This window comes from Grus americana, chromosome 9 (assembly GCF_028858705.1).
Source record: "Grus americana isolate bGruAme1 chromosome 9, bGruAme1.mat, whole genome shotgun sequence".
NCBI lineage: Eukaryota > Metazoa > Chordata > Aves > Gruiformes > Gruidae > Grus > Grus americana.
This window is the reverse complement of record NC_072860.1, coordinates 15,151,533-15,174,919: the sequence shown is the minus strand read 5'-3', so window position 1 is coordinate 15,174,919 and position 23,387 is coordinate 15,151,533. Positions and strand designations below refer to the sequence as shown.

The following is a 23,387-nucleotide window of genomic DNA, read 5'->3' as shown; positions in this document are numbered from 1 at the left end:
ATGAGTTCTTTCAAATACTGCTCAACCAGCATGCTTTGGGGAGACAGGCATAGGGCTCTTCCTGGGTTATTCTAAAGACTAAAGCAAAGTGAGACCACCTAATTCTGGCTCTTCTCAAGATGTCTCATTCAGGCTGCCTTAAGTAAGTGCCTCCACCCTCCTGCTACTCCTTAGAAGTTTTTGTCAAACTCCATTTGTCTGTTTCAGAAATCCAAATGCCAGGGCAAGCTCTTAGTACGGAAACACAAAGTGTGGGCCCAGCTCAGAGAGCTGCTGGTCACAGGATGCCAGTGGCACTGAAACTTCTGAAAAGGTGGCCTTTAGTCATTTAGAAATCTAATACTGGGCTCCTGCCTTTTTGGCTGGCATCACTTTGGTCAAGTTTTAATTTTTCCCTAGTGAATTGACCTCCTGAGTTGACTTACTCACAGATCCCTCCCTCTCACCCTGTACTTACAGTTTGTGTAGATGGGTTGCCTGAAAGGCTTTCCCTTGGAAAACACTAGTGCTACGATGAGGCAGTTGATGGTACTTAGCAGCCACACTGTGGTGTTTTCATAGCTCTTGTAGCCATTGTCCATTTGTCCAAGGGCTCCATCTCTCATCCCATGATGCTCCAGACTGGAAACAGAGGAAGAATTCTCCATGTGGTTGTTCATTGAGAGGCAGGCACTGAAAAAGAGTGTCACACCGGCCATCAAATGATCGCTATCCTGGTTATTTCCCCCAGCTTCCACTGCCACTGTCAGGAATCCTCCCTCACAGCCATAATTTGCTCCTGCAATCACAAGGATGTAGGTTATTGGCAATCCTCTCAATCTTACCCACTGGGTTGAGCTTGCTGAACTTGGCAGAGCCTGAGCTCAAACCTACTTGGATACCCTGGTCTTCCGTGCAATCAAATACTCCTCTTTGTGCTCAACAGAAGCATTCTCACCACATGTGCTACACAGCACAGCAGACTTGCTGGAGAGCTTAGGGACCTGCAGACAGCACTGCTTAATGTGTTCGCACCCTATGGGGAAGCACAGGGTCTGCCTGCAGCTGCTGATCAGGCCTGTAGTTAAAGCTGATCAATAGTACCATGCAGACCTGTCCCACTAGGTCTGTCCTGTGTCACCCAGAGTCCCAAGAAGGGGACCTACCTGTGTATATCAGTCTTGGAATACCAAGGCTGCTCCTGGACCACCACAAACCCAAAAATCTGCATGCTGAGGCTGAAGAGGATGTTAAGTACAACAGAGAGCAGCAACGGGGGTGAGATGAGTTGGCTAGGAGGCCTGTAGGGAACCAGCTTTGGATAGGCACCTGTGAAACTCACTGAAACATGCACAGACATGTTTAGTAGCGTGTCCAAATACAAGCAGTCCTGCCGTATATAACTGACTGTTATCAATGGCCAGCACTTTTACAGTCTAGAATGTTCTCTATAATACATACAAATACTGTATCAAATACACAATACAGAGTTGTTTTCTTACAAAATCTTATTGGACACAGAAGAGGTTAATTAATGGCATTTGACTATCATGATGCATTTTTGGAAAATAAAATTTTGGATTTTTATTTTCTTGGGTACTGTCAGGCCCAAGGATATAGGGATATGCTCAAGCTCTCCTTTTCTCTTTCTGTCACTTGTCAACTGTGGCTTTGGATTTTCTGTTGCCCATGTTTTGTGCATCCTTCTGGACTAAGCACCTAGTGCGCACTTATTTGAGCTGGTGGAGGACTACATTATCTGACCCAACAGGTTTTCCTCTATTCTTAGGTTTAACAAAGTTAGCTAGACTTTGGGTAAAAGAGCTACACAGAAAGCCTTGATGTAGTGTTCCAAATGGGCTACTTACAGCAAGGTAGCTTTTGGCACCTGGTATTGTTGCTCACCCTTTTAGGCTTGATTTAATCAAGGCCCTTTCCAGTTGACTGTGTTCCAGTAGGGACGGAAGACAGCTATGTGGTTTTGCTATATGCTTTTCATACACCTGTCCTTGCCATTCCTGCTTCTAAACCTCTGCCTGCATTTACTCTATCTCAACAACCCCATCTTTCTTTTTCTCCTCCAGCACTGGTTTCCTCTCTTATCCTTGGCTTACAACTTCCTGTTCTGTAGTCCGATATCTGTCATTTCTTTCTTCTCCATTTTCCTTTCTCTTTCCTCTTGTGCCTTCTGCCTACACAGCCCCAAATATGAGTTGGACTTCAAACAGTTGATCCCTGCACTTTTTCATTTGGGCATGGATCCTTAGGTATCTTCTTAATCTGCCTTCCCAAGTCAACAGGAGAAAGCCTGAATAGACTTTCCCCTGCATTAGGTCTGGTTTTGCTCTTTCTAGAGATAACATCCCAGTTAACAACAACCTACATACTCAGCAAATGCACCACTAAGAACTACCCATCTTATTTCAGAGCTTTTCTCAAACAAGACACCTCCTCTATTACTAAACATCCTGTACTCTATGTAGTCTCTCTTTACTCATTTCTGTACATAGAATTATGCATTTACAAGGAGGTGCAAGATATTTGAGATCATTCATTAATACATAGGATGACTAAGGGGCTTACTTGTCACACCAATTACAGTGGTAATAGCCAGATCTTGGAACAAAAATTGGTAATTCCCAAAGGAGTTTAGTTGCTGAAAAGAATAACACAAAGAAAAAAAATCACAAATCAGACATTTGCCGTGGGCTTGTTTATATCATCTGCATAAAGCTGTATTATTTTCATGGAGCTAATGCTCTGCTGTTTGTTGTGAAATGCTACTCAGCAGATAATGGGACCACACAATCCACCACCCTGCCAATAGATTCGTCATCATTGGGCTTGCGTGAATACTCTCATTTTGTGCATTGTTCGGACTAACGACGCTTCCAGTTCACTCAATGCAATAAAAAAGGCTATTTGAAGAGACATACTTTCTCAAAGCTGGGAGACTTCTGAATGCAAAGCCCTCCTCTCTATTTGGGAAGAAGCCATGCAAAAGTGGTTTAAGGCACTCCAGGGGATTTTGCTTACTCTCAAGTTAATTCATGCTTTAAATGCTGAATAAATTGCAACAGCATGTGCTTAGAGCAGATTCTCCCTTTTCACAGACATATGCCCTCATCCAAAATACTGTTCTGTATCTCAGCCTTCTTTTTGCCCAGCTGGGATCTTAAGCCCACTGGCTGAAGTTAATGGGAAGAGTCTTTCCAGTTTTCAGTTGAGGGTACAGGAGGACTGTAGATCATGCCACAGAAGTCTGCAGCTCAGAGAAAAGTAAAGCTCCACACCCAAACTTTATTGTGGCTTTTATGCCATATTTCTCCTACAAGGGAGTAGCAGCTCATCCAGTTCTAGCCAACATGTTCCCAAGACATACCCAGTACAGTAGGAGAACACCAAGGTACTGAATGGTGCTGTACAGTGCCATGTACTTGAACATGCAGAAGGAAGTGACGAGGGCAGCACGGCCTTCCCTGTGTGAAGACATGAATAAAGGACAGCAATTAGGTGATGGGTCTGCTCCTGTTGCGAGTCCTTTCAAAATGCTGTTGAAAAATAAGGCACGTGTCACAAGTAGAAAAGTCTCTGCCAGTGTCTTGCTGAGAGGTGAAATAAATAAAATCTGGCCTGAATGAAAGTAAAATCTTCACTTGCAGAAATCTTGCTGCAAGCGAAATGGATTGATTCCAGTCACCTGTGTTCCCAAGACTACAATTTACCCCATCGAGTTTTCCTGCTGACATTAATAATGCAGGAAACAACTCCATGAGGAAAAGCCAAGCAGCTACTCAGTGAGTTCAAACTAACAAGTCCTCTCCTCCTGCAGTGAACATACAGTATCCAATGAGGGTAACGCACTCTGCCTGGTTATTCATCCACCCCTGTAAGCAAAATCAGGACCCTGGCATAACAGATGCTAATGCTTTACACAAGGTATCAGAGGCAGGGCCTAACAGTAATGTACACGTTGATATTGTGGACATTTAATTCAGCTTTATTCATTTTGCTATTTTTCTTGCATACAAAATACTGCTAATGACACAAAGCTCTGCTGTTGCTGCCCTCCTCCTGTAGTTTTGAGGGAATTAATATATCTTAAAGGAATTTCAGATGGGAACTACGCAAATGGCAATTTCAAGGTCAAAGACATTTATTTTTCTCTAGATGTGTACATTCTGGCCTGGTAGGAACACTCAACACTAATATTTGAGAGGAGTGGGAACTGTCTCCTTTATGTCATAGGAAACAAAACTCCATGCTTACCTGATTAGCTCTGGCACACATGCTATGCTGGGAGTTTGGGATGTGAAAGGTGAAGCCACAGATGCCTCCTGCTCCGACAGGGATATCCCTGCATGCGCCACTTTCAAAGCCTGAAAGTCACATTCTTCAGCACTCACGAAACATGAAGGCACAGCAACTGACATGTCAGCCAAAAAATGACCCTTTACAACAGGATATGTTCTATTAATAGCAGTCACTCTTCACTCCCTGGGTGGGCTCTGCCTGAAAGGTTCCTCCAGTGGGATGTGGTTGAGGCATCAGGTCCAGAAGAAGAATGGGAATGAGAGCACAGGAAATTTCATTTCCCACAGACCCCAAAGCCATCCACCACCAGCTGAGAACACAGGTTTGGCTCTGCCTCCTTTGTCACCACTTATGTGCAGTCACATCTTATGTAGACAGTCTAGGTTCTCTGCTTCCTTCCCCAGGAAAACCCTTGGGACTTAGTGTTAAGGCAAGTGAGTGCTTCACTGCTGAGGTGGCATTGCTCTCACTGCCGAGGTGGCATTGCTGTCACTGCCACAAAGATGTGTGAAGTCATGGAGTGAACTGAACCAGCCCAGAAGGGAGTTACAGATCTCTCCTGAACATGGACCCTTCCTTTTGGAAAAAACAAACAAACAAAAATTTTGGAAAAAACAAACAAACAAACAAACCTTTCTTGCACTTCTAAAATGTGCACTTACAAAAACCTTGTAGGGCTACAGTTGTTCCCCATGGAAACTCCTCCTAGCCTTCTCCACCCTCAGACACTGAAGGTGTTGACAGAAACCCCAGTGGAGGATTTGGAAAATCCTCTGGTGGTTTTTGCAAAGGAAATTAATCAGTCCTTGAGACCACAAGCTGCAACAATCTCTGCCTAGGACAGCTCTTCCACGGCAAGGACCACACTGTTGGATCACACCTGAATCAGTACTGGCACCAGTACAGCTGCTCTGCGAATAAGCAGAGCACTCCCAGCACGTGCTTAGTTTGGGGTATTCTACAGGCATTGCATTCATTTTTCATTTTTAAAAAATTATATTGTAAAGAATTTTCACTTACCCCACAGTCATTGGCTCCATCTCCACACATGCCCACAAAGTAACTAAAAAAATAGAGCAACCTACAATTCAGTGCTGGGGAAAGGGAGACCTATAAACAGGAGGAAATCAGAGCCTCCTCCATGCGAGTCATTTATGCAAGTCATGCGAGCTTTTTGTTAAAAGCCCTTCTGGAAAGCTGAAAGACTGAAATAAAGCCCAGGACTCTGGACTGTGCATGGGCCATGGGCTTGCACCTCAGATGTACCTATAGTAAAGAGTGTCTGCTGTGACAGACTGAAGAACACATTAGCATGCAGTTTTATGTTCACCGCACAGACTCGGTCTCCCACCCTCACTGGGTTTAAGGTCAATTCTAACAGGGGAAAGGGCGAATGGTGACAGCCCTGCTCAGAAAGGAAGGACTGCAGGCACTGGTACCTCATACAGGCATACCAATCCAGACTGCTGTGCCATGTTTTCTAACCCATCACACTGAATCAGCAATAGTGCAGTAAAAAGATTGCTAGCATCAGAGAAGCTGCAGCGCTGGGAGATATTCCTAAAAATCTTGGGTAGACAAGCGCCCCTCCCTCAGGCCTGGAAAGAGAAGTAAGAATAATGGATGATGTGAACAGTCAAAACCCAGAATAATTGGAGTGTTAGGTCTTCAATAGGTTGCCAACCCAACATGGACTTCAGTGTCTCTTCTTTAACAGGCTTTTGGAATTTAATTGCCAAGCTGTACATCTGTGGAAGCTTCAGTTTTGTGCACTTCCAAGGAACACGTTAGACAAAAGCGAGCTCTTACTAGACTCTTTTCAAGCCTGGAAATTCATCAAACACTTCCTAACTTTTAGTGCTCATTAGGAACTTACTTCAGCTTTTGAAACTCTTCAACAAGGCTGGATTTCTGACCAGGAGACATTCTAGCAAAAACTGTTCCATTCAGCAGGAGCTGTAAGGAGAAAAAAGGAAGTGATTATTTAAGCACTTGAGCTAAGAGTTACAGTGATTTCAGTGATAATCTGGAATAGAAACCACCAAAAATTCACATTTCCAAACAACTGATGCTAGACTCCAAAACAGGAAAGGCTGACAGTCAAAGATAAAAGGTATCTTAATTAATATTTTGAAAAAATAACAATCACAATAAGGACAAGAGGCTTGGTATGTCATTTGAGTTACCTGATGAACAGAGATACAAGGCAAGGACTTACTAGAAGAGAATTCACAAGACTATCCTTTCCATAAAACACACAAGTCATGCTGAATTGCATGCTGTGCAATACCACATTTTCTCCTTTTTCTCCCTTCTCCAAAATATGGGAGAATCAGTGCACTGCAAGGGCCAGGTATATGGGCACAAATATTTTAAGTCATGTCCTCACACCACGAGGCAGGTCTGCTCCTCTTGTGCAGAACAGATCCTGGGATTTTCAGATCTTTCTTCATACATTAAGATCAGAGATTCATCCAGCCCTTGAGTATTTCAGGGTTAGAACTGTTCCCAAAAGATGTCCTGGTACAGATCTCTTCAGCTCATTATGTCAGGACAATCTGAATCTACTGAATGGCAATCCTAGTCCAGTTAAATAATCCAGATCTTACCTTTGGGAGTAAGTGCCTGAAATGCTGTGCTACAATTTGGTAAGACTGTCCACTCATGGCAAAATGATACTGGCCTGATCCCAGTGCCAGCCTGATTTTTCGTTCAGTCTGACTGTCATCCTCCTGTAAAACAAGACGAAATGAGTGCTGCTCCCAGGCCCTCAAAAGCCACTGTGTGCATCTACACAAGCACTACTACAGACAAAGAAAAGGACATACCACGGGGAGGGCACTTGAGAAGACTGTGGGAGACCTGGGTTCAAGGCCCATTGCCTTTGTCTGGATTTGTAAAGGGATTTAGGCGTATAATGCCATTAATTTCAGTGTGAACTGGGTGCTTCATATGTCTTAAAAGCTAGCCCTCAGCATTGCCACATTTGATAGAATCTATGCAACAGTGCCAATCTGGTGCGCTGCACTGTGAGTGAGAGGGGCTAGAGAGAGCATGTGGCTATGTCTTTTTGCAGTGAAATACAGTAAAGATGCTGCTCAAGCTGAGTTCTGGTAGAAAGGAGTCCCTCAACAGCCCCTGCAGATATTCCCTATCATCTGCCTGACTCTAATACTTCTCAGAGAAGGGTCAGCACCTTCAGACATACTCTTCAGGGAGAGTAACTGGTCTTTGTCTCAGTTTCTTTGTGGAGATGCTTGAGGAAATACAATTTCTTAGCATAGGTAGCCTATATTTCACCATGTATATGCTGTTTCTCAACAGTTAATCTGTGTTTTAATTCTGCAGGTATGGAGAAATGCTAACTCTACCTGCTTGAACGGGGCTTGTTCATTCAGTGCAGTTCCATAGATTTTACGTCCACATCTATACTATCACATTTACCTTGCAGTGAAGGGAAACATGCTTTAAACTGGCATCAATTAAGCATGAAGGCTAGAGACAAATCTTTCTTGGGTTTATGCAAAGTTGTTCTCAAATCTAGCTAGGTAGTTAGCAAAAACTTGTTCACAAGATAATATGCTAAGAAGGAAGCTCTAGGGGAGTACATTTTTATGAAGATCCCTTCTTTTTAAATGCTTTGCTAGCACATAACATTCTGACATGCAGATGATGGTGAGTGATTGATCTCTGTTATACTAGCACAATCCCACTGCATTATTTAAAGCATTCCAGCTTAGTTTGTTTTCCTGCCACACAACACCTGCTTCTCATATGCTCACCAGGCTTCCATAATCTTCAGGTTTGTTTTCTTCCAGGGGTTTCCAGGTTATAGATGCTGAAAAAGATCCAGGTATTTTGTTTGCTTCCACAAGAATCACCCTGTTTGTTGGAGAAATCATCCCAGCATTTTTGGCAACGGTTACAGCTGTCTGAATGTTGTCACCTAGAAAAATCAAGGGGAGTTTTATCTAAAAATTTCTGCAATGAGGAATTGTTTATGGAGGAAACATTAGCCTTTTCCTGAATTCCAAGTTTTCAAATATATCCACAAGAATCAGTAAGATCAGTAAGCCTAAGAAGGTCTTTGATAAAGACCAAAACTTTGCAGATGAGGTCTGTCTCGATAATTAAGTGTATTTTCATCTGGAAATTAAATATTTTTATCTGGAGATGAAATATTTTAATCTTCAGCTTGAAGAAATCTAGATGGGGAATATGCTCCTAGACTATGTGTTTTAGACAAGAAACAATAAGGGATTCACTGCTAAGTTGCTGCTAGTATCACTGACTCTCACCAATTGCCCTTAGATGGCTTTGGTGTAGGATGTGTGCTGAAAGGGGTGAATCCCAGGAAGACAAGATCTGTGTGACTCCTGGAAAAATGTCTTTGGACCATGGAAAAACTGGGCGGTTTCCTCCAAATCCAAACCAACCTTTCAAGAAAAAAAAAATGGGAATGGGATAAATAGGGACTAGTAGGCATGAGTTACCAGATGTCATAAGGTTCAGTGATTTGTCCTGGCATTCATGCTCCATCTCTGCTCATTTATGACAACAGGATTTCATGAGGCCCTAAAAGAGGGGATGTTGCATGACATGTCTTTGTGCATATCATCTGATAATCTTTACCACAGAGAACAAATGGACTCACTAGAAAGCATCAGAGGAACAGGAAGGCTCTGATCTGTGGTGAAAGTGGGACAGATTACGAGTTAGGCATCTGACACAGCCTGGTGAAGTTGTCAGAGGCATAAGCCTGCACAGTTCAGCTCACGTCATTATTACAGCACAGACACTTCTTTGACTGTAATTGTCTAAAAGACACAAATGTCTGTGCCTTCCTACCGGTGGTGGTGACAAAGCAGCAGACTGTTCACTCAAACATTGTTGAACTCCCTGTCTGTGCCAGTGGCCCCATAAATAATCCACCCTTTTTAGATACCTGTGACCATAACACTCCTGATACGGGCAGCACTGAGCTCTTCTAGAACAGCCTTTGTCTCCCTCTTTAATCGATTCTCCATTATCAGCAGACCCAGGAATGTCAGATCAGATTCTACCTCCTCCCTAAGAGTAAAGAACAGACAGATAGATTTAATTCTTCTTTTTGCCTGTGGCCTGTTTGTGCATTGAATTTGCTAATAGCCAGTTGTAACTGTTAACCATCCCACCTAACTCAAAAGAATTAAAATAACTTGTTAGTTTTCAGCAGTCCTAGGCTGTCTTTTGTGGTGCTATTTCAACATCAGCAGGGCTTAATTCCCACTGGCAGCAAGTGGTTCTCTTCTTCCCTTGTTCTGAAGTTCAGAACATAGACAACTTCTAGCTCATGTTTGCTTAATTAGCAAATCAAAGAACCAATTTCAACCTACCTGCTCCACATACCAACATGAAGCCTGAGGGATAAGTTGGACTGTTTTCCATTCATGCACCAGCCTTAGCCAACAAGAAAAAGCACCCTGAATTTCCTGCAGGATTCCCAAACTGTGGTGGTCTGATTTGGAAAGTTCATGCACAGTAGTCCTTCTCATTTGAAGGCTGTACAACAAAGAAACACTCCCTAGTAAACGTATCTGCTACTCTTGACAGTAGGACCTGAGCAAACAGCATGTGGGAACTCCAATTCTGTTCTCTCCTGCTCTTTTCTTTACACCTGTGCTATTGCCTGTTTTACAGTTGAACACATGCGGTTGAGAACAGAATTTGGTAAACAATCCCATCTATGAGTCATAAACTAGAGGTCTCTCAGGGAGACAGGTTGACTCTGAAGAGTCTGAAAAAAATAAAAGCTTTCAAACACTTATTTTAGCCACTGTAGTAAGGAGGAGGTGATGCCAAACACTCCCACGGCAGTCAGAGTAGCTGAGTCAGGTGATGCCTGAATAGTCACTGCTGTTACAGAAGATCTTGTGTTTGACCTCCAGTTTTCTTTTTTCTCCTGGCAGTATATACATCACACATGCTATAACTGCACACACAACTGCAAAATCTGTGCCATATGACACACATTTGCTCATTGGGTTGGATAGGTCTGTTATGACACCTGTCACAAGAATTAAGCAAACTACTTGCACTTTGCCTCAGCTTGGCAGGGCTGTTGTGGTAATGGTAGAAGCACCACTAGCCCACAGCTGAATGTGGCTGATAAGCAGTCTATGGCTTACCTTGTTAGATCAGTAGATTGCTTCCCTGCCTGTAGAGATTTACATGCCAGTCCGATGACCCTAAAGCCCTGTGCTGTGTAGAGCAGAAGCTTGCTTTCAAAGTTCGATGGGACTGTGCAAAAGAGGAAAAGACAGTTCATCAGGGCATTTGACTGCTTTCTAATAAAAGGAAGCTTTGGAGCAGGGAAGATTCCTGTCCCAGAGCGCAGGTACACCTAGAGCCTACCAATAGCCCAGGGAAATCAAGCAGAGCTGCTGAACTGACTTTTTCTCAATAAGAAAATCATCGCCTCTCCTCTGTCACTTTGCACTTAGGATCCTAAACTATTCTGCAAAGACTTACCTTCTTCCAGTGTGTGATGAAGGTGCTGTGCTCTTTTAGCTGCCCTCCCAAGGCTTGGAGAAAAAAGAAAACTTTTTTTGTTGTATACTGGACCAGTAGACAACTTTTTTCATCTATTCTGACAGAGACTGTACACCTTGTACAGGAGTGGGTACTTGCTTTTATCTCTTGGCAGTCCTTCTTTGCTGAAAAGGGCTGTATGAGAGCTTAGTCTTAGACTTAGAGCACAACAGACAGACTCTAACTTTTCAGGCTGAAGTCTTAGACCCAGAAATCTCATTTGGACCTTCTACTTCATTGCACCATCAAAAGTCACTTACACATATGTGTTTCTAGAAAGCATTTATAAATGTTAGTTACCTGTTTCTGCTCTACATAACATGGCTACCATTTCTGGAGCCCCTTTTGTGAAGACCTGTTGTTCCCCACCAATTTCCTGAGCAATGACAGACATTCTCTGCAAGGCTGAAGAAAATGGAAACTGATGTAAAATGGTAACTCCTTCCACTGGGGCCTGGGAGAAAAGCAAGTGGATTAGATACTGCAGCAAGGATTTTAAACTCAGGCCAAAGGATTTTAGGTCTGTCCTTCGGGCCACGGTAAGAAGCTAACCATGTATAACGGGCTGATTTGTCACAGTGGGATAGAAAGGACTGGTTTATAAAGAGGAGGTGAAATTTGTACAGAAAGATTTAGCTTAAGCAGTAGAAAAAGTTCACTGACAGTTTTAGCAGACTATTAAATGTAATTTGCTGAAAGGAACTCACTAGTCCCGTTTCTTTAACAAGACTCTGCTAGGTCTTACACTGGATATCTGAAAGCACCCCCCCTTGGTGTATGTCACCAGAAACGGTCTGACATCAGCTACCAGACTCCACCACTCAGCTGAGTTTGGATTGAGTCTCAAGCCACTAGGACAGGCAAATTCCTTAGCTGGACAAACTGTCATCCAGCACACCCCCCTGCTTTTGGTGTGAGCAGCAAGCTCCCCCCCGGCTTCTCTTTTTAATTAGAGAGAGCAAGGCAATCTCTCTGCAGGCAGTACAAGAAAGACAAAATGTGGAAGAGCTGTCTCAAGTAGGACAACCAAGTGTTTCTCTACAGAAAGGTAACTCTTACACTGACAATTTAACTTGATCATGAATGTGAATCTTGCACATAGCTTACGCTGCTGGCTTTAGGCCCAGGTCTAACAACTGTGGCATGTGTGGATCCTTGACCTTCAATCTGGTGTCCACTGGAATCATCTATCACCTGTGTATTAAAAGACAAAAATCTTTCAGATCACAGCACCAGCAGAGCTGAAAGGAACCTCAGGGAATCATTTACAGCTTCTCCTTCCCTCAAAGCAAGGTATCTCATTCATTCCTGAGGGGGGGTTGTCTGATCTCACACTAAAAAGCTCCAGTAATGGAAAACCCACTGCCTCCCTTGGCAATCAACACCGGAGCTTCACCAGCTTCACCAAGATACTGCTGTACTCTTGCACAGCAAATAGATTATGGCCTCTCACTGACAAGAAATCCTTTATTCATTACAACCCACTTAAATATGTGTTGTGGTTTAGCCTCAGCCAGCAACTAAGTACCATGCAGCTGCTTGCTCTCTCCTCCCTCCCCACCAGTGGGATGGGGAGGAAAATCAAGAAAAAGGTAAAACTCATGGGCTGGAATAAGGACAGTTTACTACAACAGCAGCAACACTGATGGCTGTTTGTAGGCAATGGGACAGAGACCAAAAGCAGTACTTTCATAGCAGCATGCTTTCATAGCATTCAAACCTTGAGATGGTAGAAATATCTCCAGATTGACAGAGCTCTAATGAAAGTCAAAATCTTATATCTAGTTCAAAGCTCAGAGAAGCCTGTTACACGCTCTGTAAAAGCAGTCAATCTGCATATAAGTCACATCTGGGACATCCTGCTGTCTGGGAGCAGCCACAGAGTTGATACCCCAGTGGTGTTTCCATGACATCCACCACTTCCAGTCAAATGAGCTAAGTACTCGAAGTACCCCTAGGTGAAAGCTCTAGGCAGAAACAAGGAACATTTCTCCAAAAGCCTGAGCATGTGGTATCTCTTCTGGGTTTTAGCTGTTTTACTTCTGTGTGGGAAGTGGCTACCTGCATGGGAGGGCTTGGAACATTTCTCCTTTGCAAGACCACCAAAACTCCCCACCATGATTTCCATAACAACAAAGCACAGTTTTACCCAGTTAGTGGCCTCAAACATTTTCACATCCAGTGGGTCTCCTTGGATCTTGCCCTCCCAAACAATTAGTGAATGACAAACTGCCATTGCTCTGAACACTGGGCCCCAAGGCAGGCTGCGGTCCGCAGGGAAGCTGTGAATGTCCTGGAAGCTAATGCAAAAGAGAACATAAAAATTATCATCAGAGAATACCAAAAAACATACGACTAACAGAAAAAAAAATCCTAAGTCAGGGAGGGGACTGTCCTATCCAGTGGTGAGACCATAAGCATTTCTGGGGACTTGTCCTCCCCATGAGCTATTTCTCATGCACCTGTTAAAGGCTGGGATATGCTCAGAATAGGTGTATTCTGCATAGTTAAAGAGCCCATTGGGATGAACAGATTATTATAAAATATCTTCCTTGCAGCTTGTGTAATGACTTTTGAGCTGTGAGGCTGATAGAAGTTTGAGCATTTTTGTGCATGCACATTTCTGGAAATGCAAATGGGCAAAAACATGGGCACTGAAGGAATTGAGTGGCAATCCCATGGGTAGCAGTGACTTTCTGTCATAAAGGGTTGGGGCACTGCTGCAGCTTTGAGATTTAACCTAGCATGTCTACTGCAGACTACCCTGCCTGGGCATGCTATGCCAAATGCTGACGACAGTGGCTGCATTTTTTCATGTGGAACAGGACCCACAGGATGAGGCAACACACTCATTTTCTAGAGGCTTTAGAAATAATATTGGAAATCTAAACATGGGGAACTTCAAACTGCTGTTTGACATTAATTGTCTTTCAGATTTGTTCATATGTTTAGGAAAAGAATCCAGTCACTATCCCACCAAATTTAAATGCCATTGGTGTGTCAAGGAGCCTTACCAGTTTCTTTCTGAAGGCAGCAAGCCCCAAAGATCCAGGCCATCTTCTGTTAAGGTGCCAGTCTAAGTTAAAACGTACATTTAAATTAACTTCCCACATGACAGCTCCAAGAGGAATAAAAAGCGAGACTTATTTTAAGAAGTTACTGTCCAGAAAATGCCAGCACAGTGCAGAGCAAAAGTGCTACCAGCCAATCCTAGATTCCAAAAAAACCAACAATTTGCAACAGTGTCTGTTCACACAACACAAACTTACATATGCAAGACTGGACAGTGTGTTTCTAAAATACAATGGAAATGCTTGATTAAAACCCATACTGCCCCCAGCACGGCTCCCATTACTAGTAAGAGAGTAACCACCACATAGCAATTACTTTGTCAAAGCAGATGAGGTTCAGCTGTCCGCACATGTTGATCCTCTGTGGGCTGATGCAGAAGATGCCCTTTTTCTTCAGCCTCCGCTGGGTATAAATGATCCCTGTGGTCAAGGCAGCTGGCAGAGCTGGGGGGACAGCAATAGTGATAACATCCAAAGCCTTCTTCACCACTTCTCCTGCCTCCTCCTGTCATAAAACCAAAGGCAGTTATCAGCAAGAGGGTGGCAAGGAGTGCTGCTTGGATTGTCTGAGTGTAGCCTTCTTCATCCCTCCTCCCCTCCACTGCAGGTGCTTCAGGCTGTGCTGTTTTCTGCCCATGGTCCACCACATATTCATCTCCCTAAGAAATTAATTGATTTGATTTAACCAAAGGCTTTAAGGCTACACCACTGCTAAAGAGCAGCCTCCAGGCCTTCCTTCATTCTCCACGCCAACAAACCTGCCAGGTAGAGCTCACAGTCTCCTCCAAAGCACATGAGTTCAAATATGGCAGCTAGGTTATTGCACCCTTAGTCAAGCCGTTTCCCATGATACAGCACACAAGAATCTGCTATTTATATGGGCATTCATCCAACCGCCTACAGCCATAGCTCTGGACTCCGCGTTAAGAGTACAGGTGAGACATATGGGATGGTGCTGAAAAGGAGGGCAGAATGCATGAGCTAAAGATTTCTTCTGACCTTATGTCCTAGGAGTTGTGAAAGGAAATTGCTTTTACCTGCAGGAAGAGACATGGAAGTAAAAGTTACATTTCTAAAAGCAATCTCTAATTTGGGAACTTAGAGGTCAGTGTAAAAATGACTGCCAGTATGCTGAACGTCGGCACTGTTACTCTTTGGAGTTGATATCATTGCTAAAGGATTGAATGCATTTCAAATTGGGGTCCCAGAACTGAGACACTGCAAACTAAAGCCAATTTGCAGTTCAGAAGGATCTGCAAACCATCATAGAGTTCTATTATTACTGCTTCTGAGCTTGGGACTTTTTGATCATAAATCATGTTGCATTTGATGTGCTGAATTTCCATCATGTTCTCATTCTCCCATCATTGATACTGTTTCAGACCACAAAAGGCACCAGTTTGATAATATTTTGTATCTATTTTACTTTAGAATGAAGCACCACCTTTAGATCAACACACTCACAGAAGAGAAAGCATTTAGTATATCATGTGACTGAATCTTACACTGGTCTGACAAGACAGTTTCAGCTCCTGTCATAACATCAGCATGTATTTTACATATTACAAGGAGGAAGTTAAACACACAAAAAAGGAAAAACTGCAAAGCAGACACCAGGATATGTTCTTAAACACACTTTCTTTGATATCCCAAGGGGAATTCATCTTCTGAGCCAACTGATTGTAGATTATTCCAAAGGGGAAAAATTATTCAAAAGCTGAACTGCAGAATCAACGTTGCAACTCAGGACTTGGACTTTACATTGGCAGATAATTATCAAGGCATGAAATGATTTCTTGAAAGTTTTTTAAGAAGTTGTAAAGCAATTAGGCTTTAAAAATTGCAGAACTACTATTTACAGTGTACAACTCTTTCTTACACTGACCTTGATGTATGAGAATGAGTGAACTGTTTATAAAAGGGTTTCAGGTGAACCCTCCAGAGATTTAGAGACCAATATGGCAGGGCCCTAGGTGCACTAATAGGTTTAATTACCCTCACTAGCCTTACCTCCACCCACACCCCCTGCTCATGGGTTCAGGAGCTCCATTTAATCTCAGGCCTGGGCCTTTAGTCCCTGTCTGAGCCATTTTGTAGGTGTACCTGTCTCTAGCACTGTCTCCTGGATGGTCACCTTTAGTCGTGTTGCAGCCTTGTCTCTTGTCCTCCTGTTGTCTTCATCTGCTTCTGCTTCTGACTGGTCTGCCTCGATTATTTAACACTTTGCCTTACCTGGGACTACTGATGGGCTGTGACCAGCACCCAGCTCTCCCCACCATGTTCAGATACTGTGTGACTGTGCCCTGGTCAGTGAGGGCACTACCTGTGCTATGGTCACCCTCAGCTCCTGGCTTGCCTTTCCCTGGGGAATCCTTGCTGCTTCCTGACACAGTAAATCTTAGTTCTACATTGAGAAACTCAATTAAAATTATAATACAGAATTAATTGACCCTTGATGTATATGGCACGTTAGAGAAGAGCTAACACAGTCTTTACAGAGGGAATTAATACCCCATAAACCTACTGGAGAACTTTGGAAAAAATCAGTGGAGATGTGGGTGACTCAACTGATACAGGATAGCTGGATTTGCAAAACTTATTTCCCAAAAGCTCTCAAGGATGTTAAGCTGAGTGATAACTAAGTGAAGGTTATCTCCCTTCCACCCCCGCCCCCTACACCAAATGACTATACAAAGATATGAAAAAAAAAAAAAGGGCAGAAGAAAATGAGGAGTTCTTTGTAACATCAGTAATTTCAGGGATCTGTGTTTACAGCTCAGGGCTCTGTAACATGGAAGAAACGTGGCTGAAGGGGTGGCCAATGATCTCTAAAACATGAATAGTACAGGAAACATCCAATAGAAAGCAGCTATTTGCTACTTCTCTGAAACAAAAATCTACAGTGATTAAGACAGCAGCTTTAAAAACACTTTTACAGAGTACATAATGAAACTGTGGGAATCATTGCCACAGGTGCTGTCAAGTCCAAGACATAAATGAATTCAGAAATATATTAAACCACACTCTGGGAGATTTTCTGTGGCTATTATAGCTAGATGATCTAGACAGAAAAGACAGCTTATTGAACTGTTAAACCTTCAAGAAGTTAGAAGACTATACCAGGGAAGAATTGTTCTATACTTTCCTGCTTCCTAACCAGTTTCCATAAACATTTGATACCAGTTATTCTCAGAGGCAGTGGACGGAGACAGATGGGTCTTTGATCTAAACTGAAGTTTTTTGAAAGCTGCCTTTCCACAACGACACATCAGTCTGTGTTCCATTTAACCTATGACTCACTTGTGATTTCTCTAGGAATGTACAAAAAGTGCCAGAAAAACTCTGTAAAAGCTACTTTTAGAGTGCTAAGCTCTTGGGATCTCTGATTTTCAGAGCTCTAGAAAGCATTATGCTAATTCCATGCATAATTACATGTATCGGCAAGCACAGGGCAGGCAACACACAGAGGCAGTCAACAAACAGAACGCCGCTGATAAGACATGCAGTGCTTGCATAGGATTTGCTAAGACCTCAGAAGAAATGACTATAGGGAAACAGTGGGGTTTGGCACCTTGGAATTGAGTATATGAGAGCTTGTGTACTGTCACAAATTCAATTACATAATAAAATGGCCTCGTATACTAAGGCAAAAAGGAAGGTGACAAAGACCATAGTTTCATATATAAACGTATATGAAGCCACTCAAGTTTCAAGTTTCTTGAAACTGAGTGTGACCATTTCTCCACATTTAGTAACTCACCCCGTTAAGTGCAAATACACACACTGTGTAGATCATTCCAATTGCTGCAAATGCTATGAGGCACATCAGGAACCAGAGGGCATCTCTGTACAGCTTGAAGTTCATGGGTTTAGGGTAGAGAATGGACCTCACCAGATCCCCTTTGGCTGTATTGAAACCTGGAAAGACAAACTAAAATCATTCCAAGGGGAAAACATTTCCAAAAGTTCTCTACAAAGAATGGAGGGCTTTAAAATGGCTCCCAGTTTCTGTAACTTAAGAAAGATGGCCCAGATCTTCCATTTCAGTTTATGTGACCTACTCTGCAGAATATAGATAAAAAGTTATTTTTGTCTTAAGGAGGAGGATTTTTTCAACGTCTCAGAAGCATAGTGAAATTATTCTTTGTAATCATATGCTAGTGTTTTTTGTAAAAGTTATGCCAACAAACGGAAACAATGCATAAGAGCTTAGCCCAGCCCAGGCTATCGATTCTCCATCTGACTGTTGTGAATTTGGATTGACGCCTTTAACTTAATGTGACAGGGCATATTAATTCAGACTGTTCCAGTAAGAAAAAGCATGAAAGGAAAAGCAAACTGAAGTGTTGACTGACCAGTCCGCAGCACCACAGCTTTCACAAATCCTCTGTCATCTCCCTTGGTCTGTATGACCTCTGTTCCACAGAAGAGGACATGTTTTTTGTAATCCTCTGCACAGTGCATTCTCCAGGGCTTGAAGTTATCAGCTTGGGGTAAGTGGGTCTTTGTTACTGGAATGCTTTCCCCTAGGGAAGATTAACTCAGATGAGGAAAACTGCAGTCCACCTTAAAATCAGCCTGCTGACTTTCAAATAAGTACAGTATCTAGACATCTAGATGGTAAGTTAAAGGTATTTACTAGAGAATCCAGTTTAGAGAAATGTTACTTTTATATTGTGACATCTTCAGAGTGAATAAGAGTTTGAAGCCTAGCAAGCAAGCAGACTCTGCCAGAGAAAAGCTCTCCTTTGCATCAGTACAACAGCTTCACGTAAGTCTGAGAACTGAAAGCTGTCCAAGGACTCCAAATCCTGGCTGTAGATACACAGACTTGAAAAGAGAGCTGAACTGGTGTTGCATGACTCCACTGGATGGCCACAAGTTGTTTACCTAGTTTGAACCTCATGTACAGGTCACTACACATGACTTTCCCTATTTCCCATTCCTAGTAAAAAGGAAAGCCTTCACCTGAATGCTTGGCAGCTGCCAAATACCCTATTTATGTCACAGCGGATACTAAGGTGAAACAGAAGAAATATTTTCCGACAGCTGAAGCTTTCTAAATGAAAGGGTTTCTGGAATTTCTCATTTACATGACATTTCAGAACTGTGGGTTTTAGTTCAATTCAGACCAAGACCAAATTTAAAGACAAGAAACAGAAATATGAACACCTCCTGCACCAAAAATCCTGCTTTGCAGTGAACCCTCCCAGCCGGTGTGTCCTCCACTTCTACCACATGAACATGGGCCTAAGTGTCTGAAGGGCTAGACAGACACTCCAGCAGGTTGGAGATGTTGCAGTGATCAGCAACAAGACATTCAGAGTGACTGACAGAAAGCCCTACAGCCTGAGCAGACTGTGGGCCCTGTGTGGGAACAGCTTTGCTCCATACTTACTGTTTCTTTTTCTGTCCTGCTCACTCCTCTTCACTGTCCACTCTTTCCTTTCTAATCAGAGGATTCCTTCCTAAATTCTGCACCCCACAAGGGAAGGATGAACTGCCCTTCCTAAAGTCCATCTTGTCTATTTAGATAAGCCGGGTCTAACTACAATTCAGTCTTTATTATAGCAAACACCTGAAAGAATCCCCTTCTAGGCTAGCTACGGACTATCTCATAACAAGGGCGATACATGATAACACTGTATGTCCTGTGTCACTGGCTGAAGCCATAGGGCTATGATGAATTTTTGATGGTAAACGTGGGAGGGATGAGCTGTACCTGTCAGCATGCTTTCATTTACAATGCACTGCCCACTGATCAGGATGGCATCACAAGGCAAAAGGGTTTTGCTCTCTTTCAAAACCAGCATATCTCCAGGAACAAGATGGTGTGATTCCAGCTCTTGGAAACCTGTAGGTGACATGTAATGCAAACTTTGTGCTTCATATATTTCTCTGTGATAAGGGGAAAAAATGTAAGGAACTACCTGCTGAATAGATTGTTACTTCTTTATAATGGCTGAAAAACAAAGGACCACAAGTAGGACCTAAGAATACAACCTCCAATATTTAGAAAAGCCTAGGCATCTGTTCAAACTGTGTAATTTCTTCTTTTCTCCCCAGGAGCCCAACCAATGGTTATTGTTCCAATGCACTGACCTAACTGAAGAAGCTTGGATCTACGGCTCTTAGTTTGACTCCATCTTTTTGGATTGTGCTCTAAATACCATGGCAATGAACACACTTTGCATGGAGCAATTAGGTGGACTCACAGCCATTTAATGGCTATGTGGTTGGCTTTGTCAGCACTGCTTTAAGAAAAATGACATAGATTTCCTGATAAGTTTTTGCTAAGGATGTTCTTAAACAGTTATGAATACGACTGATGTGCCACAACATACTTCTAGGTCAAATTAACCCAATCTGCAGAAGCTAGTTAACTGAGCTAAGAGACAGAAGAGGAAACTGCTCTAGAAGGAATGAAACACATTGAAGAAAGAAGTGTATAGGAGTCACCTTCCTTATTTCTGCAGACAGTGACCATGATGTTGTTATGAGACTCAACCAGTCTGTGCAGTTTAACCGATTGCTATAAATTAAAGGAGAACACACAAAAGTGTTACATCTTACATGATGCAATTCATCCACTAACAATTATTTCCTTTTGTTATTTGTGGTTATGAGAGCCATCATAAACTGGGGTCTGGCTCTGCCAGGGACTACGCAATCATACAGAGAAAGAAGTTCCCCACCCTAATTACGGAGAAGGTGTAACAAGAGGTTACAAAGCGAAGCACTGGAATGGGGAAGGGAGGATGTGGGTAAAGAACCACACAGAGATTATGATGACTAGGAGGCCAAGCCATTGCACTTGCTACTACACAATGTCATGAGACTAAACCTCTGAGTAACTCCCATAGCACTGTACATGTGCATGTTGCAACATCCCGGCCTTTCCCAGACATAAGAAATAAATCCTCCTTGTGGAAAAAGGTGAGGTGTCTCACCTGTCTAAGATCATATACAGTCAAAAAAATCGAGAGGAGAGACATGATTATGATGGCAGTGGCATACTCCATGTAATCTTCAGCAAACCACAGACACACACTGAACAGCTGGAACACGTAAAATGGATTTAAGACCTGTTTGGAGAGAAAGCAATAGTCAAGAGCTGGCCACATTTAAATGGCGCCAGTATACCCACCCAGTCCATCCTATTAGAAATGGGCTGGAATAAAAGCTATTGAGTGTTGTGTCACCCGACCTCCTTTCTAATTTTGTTAGCAGTGGCTTCAGTCCAATCAGATTGGACCACCTCCATCTGACAGAAGGGCCAAATAATCTGGACCAAAAGGATGTTATTTGGGATGTGAATGGCTCAGCCCAAGCCTTGTTATGCTCACTTATTTACAAGAAATGTAACAAAGGTGAGAGAAGAGCAGGTTGTGCTGTGAGGATGGAGCTCACATACCATAGGCAAATCTCACAAACACTCTGTTTAGGCCACATGTAGCCAGTTCCCATCTAAAAAAGATGCTCGTGCTTTATGTGGTGCTGTGCCTAGAGTCATAAGCGCATTGGATCTCTCTGCAGCTGTAGGCATATACGAGCTATTGCTTTTACTTCTTCTTTGTTGATTAAGAGACAGACTTTGCCTGGAAGGTTTAATTTCCAGTGCAGCTTGTAAACATTCTCTGACCCTTATAAGGCCAACAGAATGAGCTCCCAGGACACAGACACATACAAATACCGAGGAGCTATACAGGCATGGGGATGGAGGATAGGGAACAATGGAGAAAAAATGAATTTATGGGAACAGCTTTAAACACAACTTGAAAAAAGAGTGTGCTTGATAACTGAGTACTGGGAAGCTAATTCAGACATAGAATCCATTATATCTATATGCATACTCTGCCTCCCCAAGTAGCCTAGAATAAAAGCAACAGAAATGCTTAACCTCTTTGACGAGTAGTTTCCAAATAGGGATCACTGGAACATCAATAGTGTTTGGCCCACATATAACTCTCCTGTATGGGATAAAGATACATCACTTACAGATAAAATAGTGACAATGTAGCTCACTCAAGAAAGTGCAGCTTTCAATAGTGCTGAGAGCTTGTATTGATCCCAGTTTAAAGGCTGTGAGGATCTTTCTCTAAGAAAAAGATGAAAAATTAAATGCCCCTACAGTGCTTATGCCAGAAAAGATGACTTTACCAGTGAAATCTACTTAAACAGACAAGAAGTGTAACACAGCCTTTTAGGCAAATGTTTCCATCACGTAAAAATTCCTTTGAAGCACCATAAACAAAGGAATTGTGCACCTAAAACTAAATGATCAGAAACTAAATAATTTTGCATAAAGTTAAGGGTGATTTGAATGTAAGATTAAACATGAGCTAAGGTCAGCAGCTGAATTTTCAGTATTCAATCAACTGAAGATCATTTCTTTATTTAACAGTTTCAGGAACACCTATTCTGTAAATTGTCCAATGATACAGTAGTTTATGAGAATAAATTCAATGGCCAGAACTAATTGATTTAGAAGCTCAGCACAATTACATGGAGTACCACTGAAGAAGCACACACACAACTTATCTGCACCGTCTCATGGAGAATTTCTCTTACTCTGAATAAGAACTGCTTAGAGTTAGTTACAGGACATAGTTATTTCCTGACTGAGAACAATAACAGTGATGAATACTGAGACATTTCAAAAACTCTGACAAGGAACACACAACATTCTCTAGCCCTTTTCATTCAATTTTTCATACATGGCCATTTCATCTAAAATTACGTGCATATTAATGCATACACAAGAAACTCAAGGAAAGTGCACCAACAACAGTGAATTTACATCTCTCTGAAATCTGTATGTTGACTATTTGTGTTTTAAAATGTGTACCTGACATTCTGTTCATAGCAGGTGAGACCAGAACCAAATTTGGCATGTATAGCTGAGCAAGTGTGATGGTCTTCTAGGGCTCTAAAACATAAAGGGAGTGTTTTCCTTAGCACATTATTCACAAAGAAGCTTGATTTCCTCAGACACTCGTGTAACCAGGGTATTGAACTCACCCAACTTTCTGGAACTGTTTTGCATAGATATTCCAGACATAGCGGATTTTTTGTACTTGGATACTTTTCACCTGCAAAACAAAACATGGACAACAATATATGCAACATAGCAAACAAAAATACTCCCAGGCCTGCTCACAGATCTGAGCTAGGCATCCTCACGGGGGTCAAGCACAGATAAAGCAAATTATATGGGGGGCAGGGAGGGAGAGAAGGCAGGATTGCATATACTAACTCCCTAGTTATATTATAGAGTGGGATCCCCACCTCAGTGCAGGTTCCAGTAAGCTTTACAGATCTTTAGGTCAAGCAAGTACCAAGCAGCATTCTTCTCTCCCCATTTTGTGAAGCAAGGAATACACTCCTCACTCTCACAGAACAAAGGGATGCACTACACTGATGCAGTGGTGGGTACGCAGGCAGTTGTCAAAG

The 23,387-nt window shown here is 42.5% G+C and overlaps 1 protein-coding gene across 2 annotated transcripts in view; it reads right to left on the bottom strand.

The window, feature by feature from the left end:
• Positions 1-23,387, bottom strand: part of LOC129209795 (probable cation-transporting ATPase 13A4) — a 46,870-nt gene that overhangs the window by 5,685 nt on the left and 17,798 nt on the right. For both annotated transcript variants that reach the window (XM_054834757.1, XM_054834758.1), the window contains 24 exons: positions 22,956-23,026; positions 22,783-22,863; positions 21,835-21,904; positions 20,885-21,019; positions 20,394-20,466; positions 19,657-19,788; positions 18,290-18,460; positions 17,695-17,852; positions 14,251-14,439; positions 13,878-13,939; positions 13,013-13,163; positions 11,971-12,057; positions 11,164-11,317; positions 10,461-10,572; positions 9,239-9,363; positions 8,076-8,239; positions 6,903-7,025; positions 6,170-6,249; positions 5,314-5,356; positions 4,249-4,358; positions 3,362-3,458; positions 2,563-2,635; positions 1,146-1,320; positions 458-672 (listed from right to left, as the gene is read on the bottom strand). In XM_054834757.1, the coding sequence (XP_054690732.1) occupies positions 458-672; positions 1,146-1,320; positions 2,563-2,635; positions 3,362-3,458; positions 4,249-4,358; positions 5,314-5,356; positions 6,170-6,249; positions 6,903-7,025; positions 8,076-8,239; positions 9,239-9,363; positions 10,461-10,572; positions 11,164-11,317; positions 11,971-12,057; positions 13,013-13,163; positions 13,878-13,939; positions 14,251-14,439; positions 17,695-17,852; positions 18,290-18,460; positions 19,657-19,788; positions 20,394-20,466; positions 20,885-21,019; positions 21,835-21,904; positions 22,783-22,863; positions 22,956-23,026 (2,851 nt within the window). The remainder of the gene's footprint in view (positions 1-457; positions 673-1,145; positions 1,321-2,562; positions 2,636-3,361; positions 3,459-4,248; positions 4,359-5,313; positions 5,357-6,169; positions 6,250-6,902; positions 7,026-8,075; positions 8,240-9,238; positions 9,364-10,460; positions 10,573-11,163; positions 11,318-11,970; positions 12,058-13,012; positions 13,164-13,877; positions 13,940-14,250; positions 14,440-17,694; positions 17,853-18,289; positions 18,461-19,656; positions 19,789-20,393; positions 20,467-20,884; positions 21,020-21,834; positions 21,905-22,782; positions 22,864-22,955; positions 23,027-23,387) is intronic.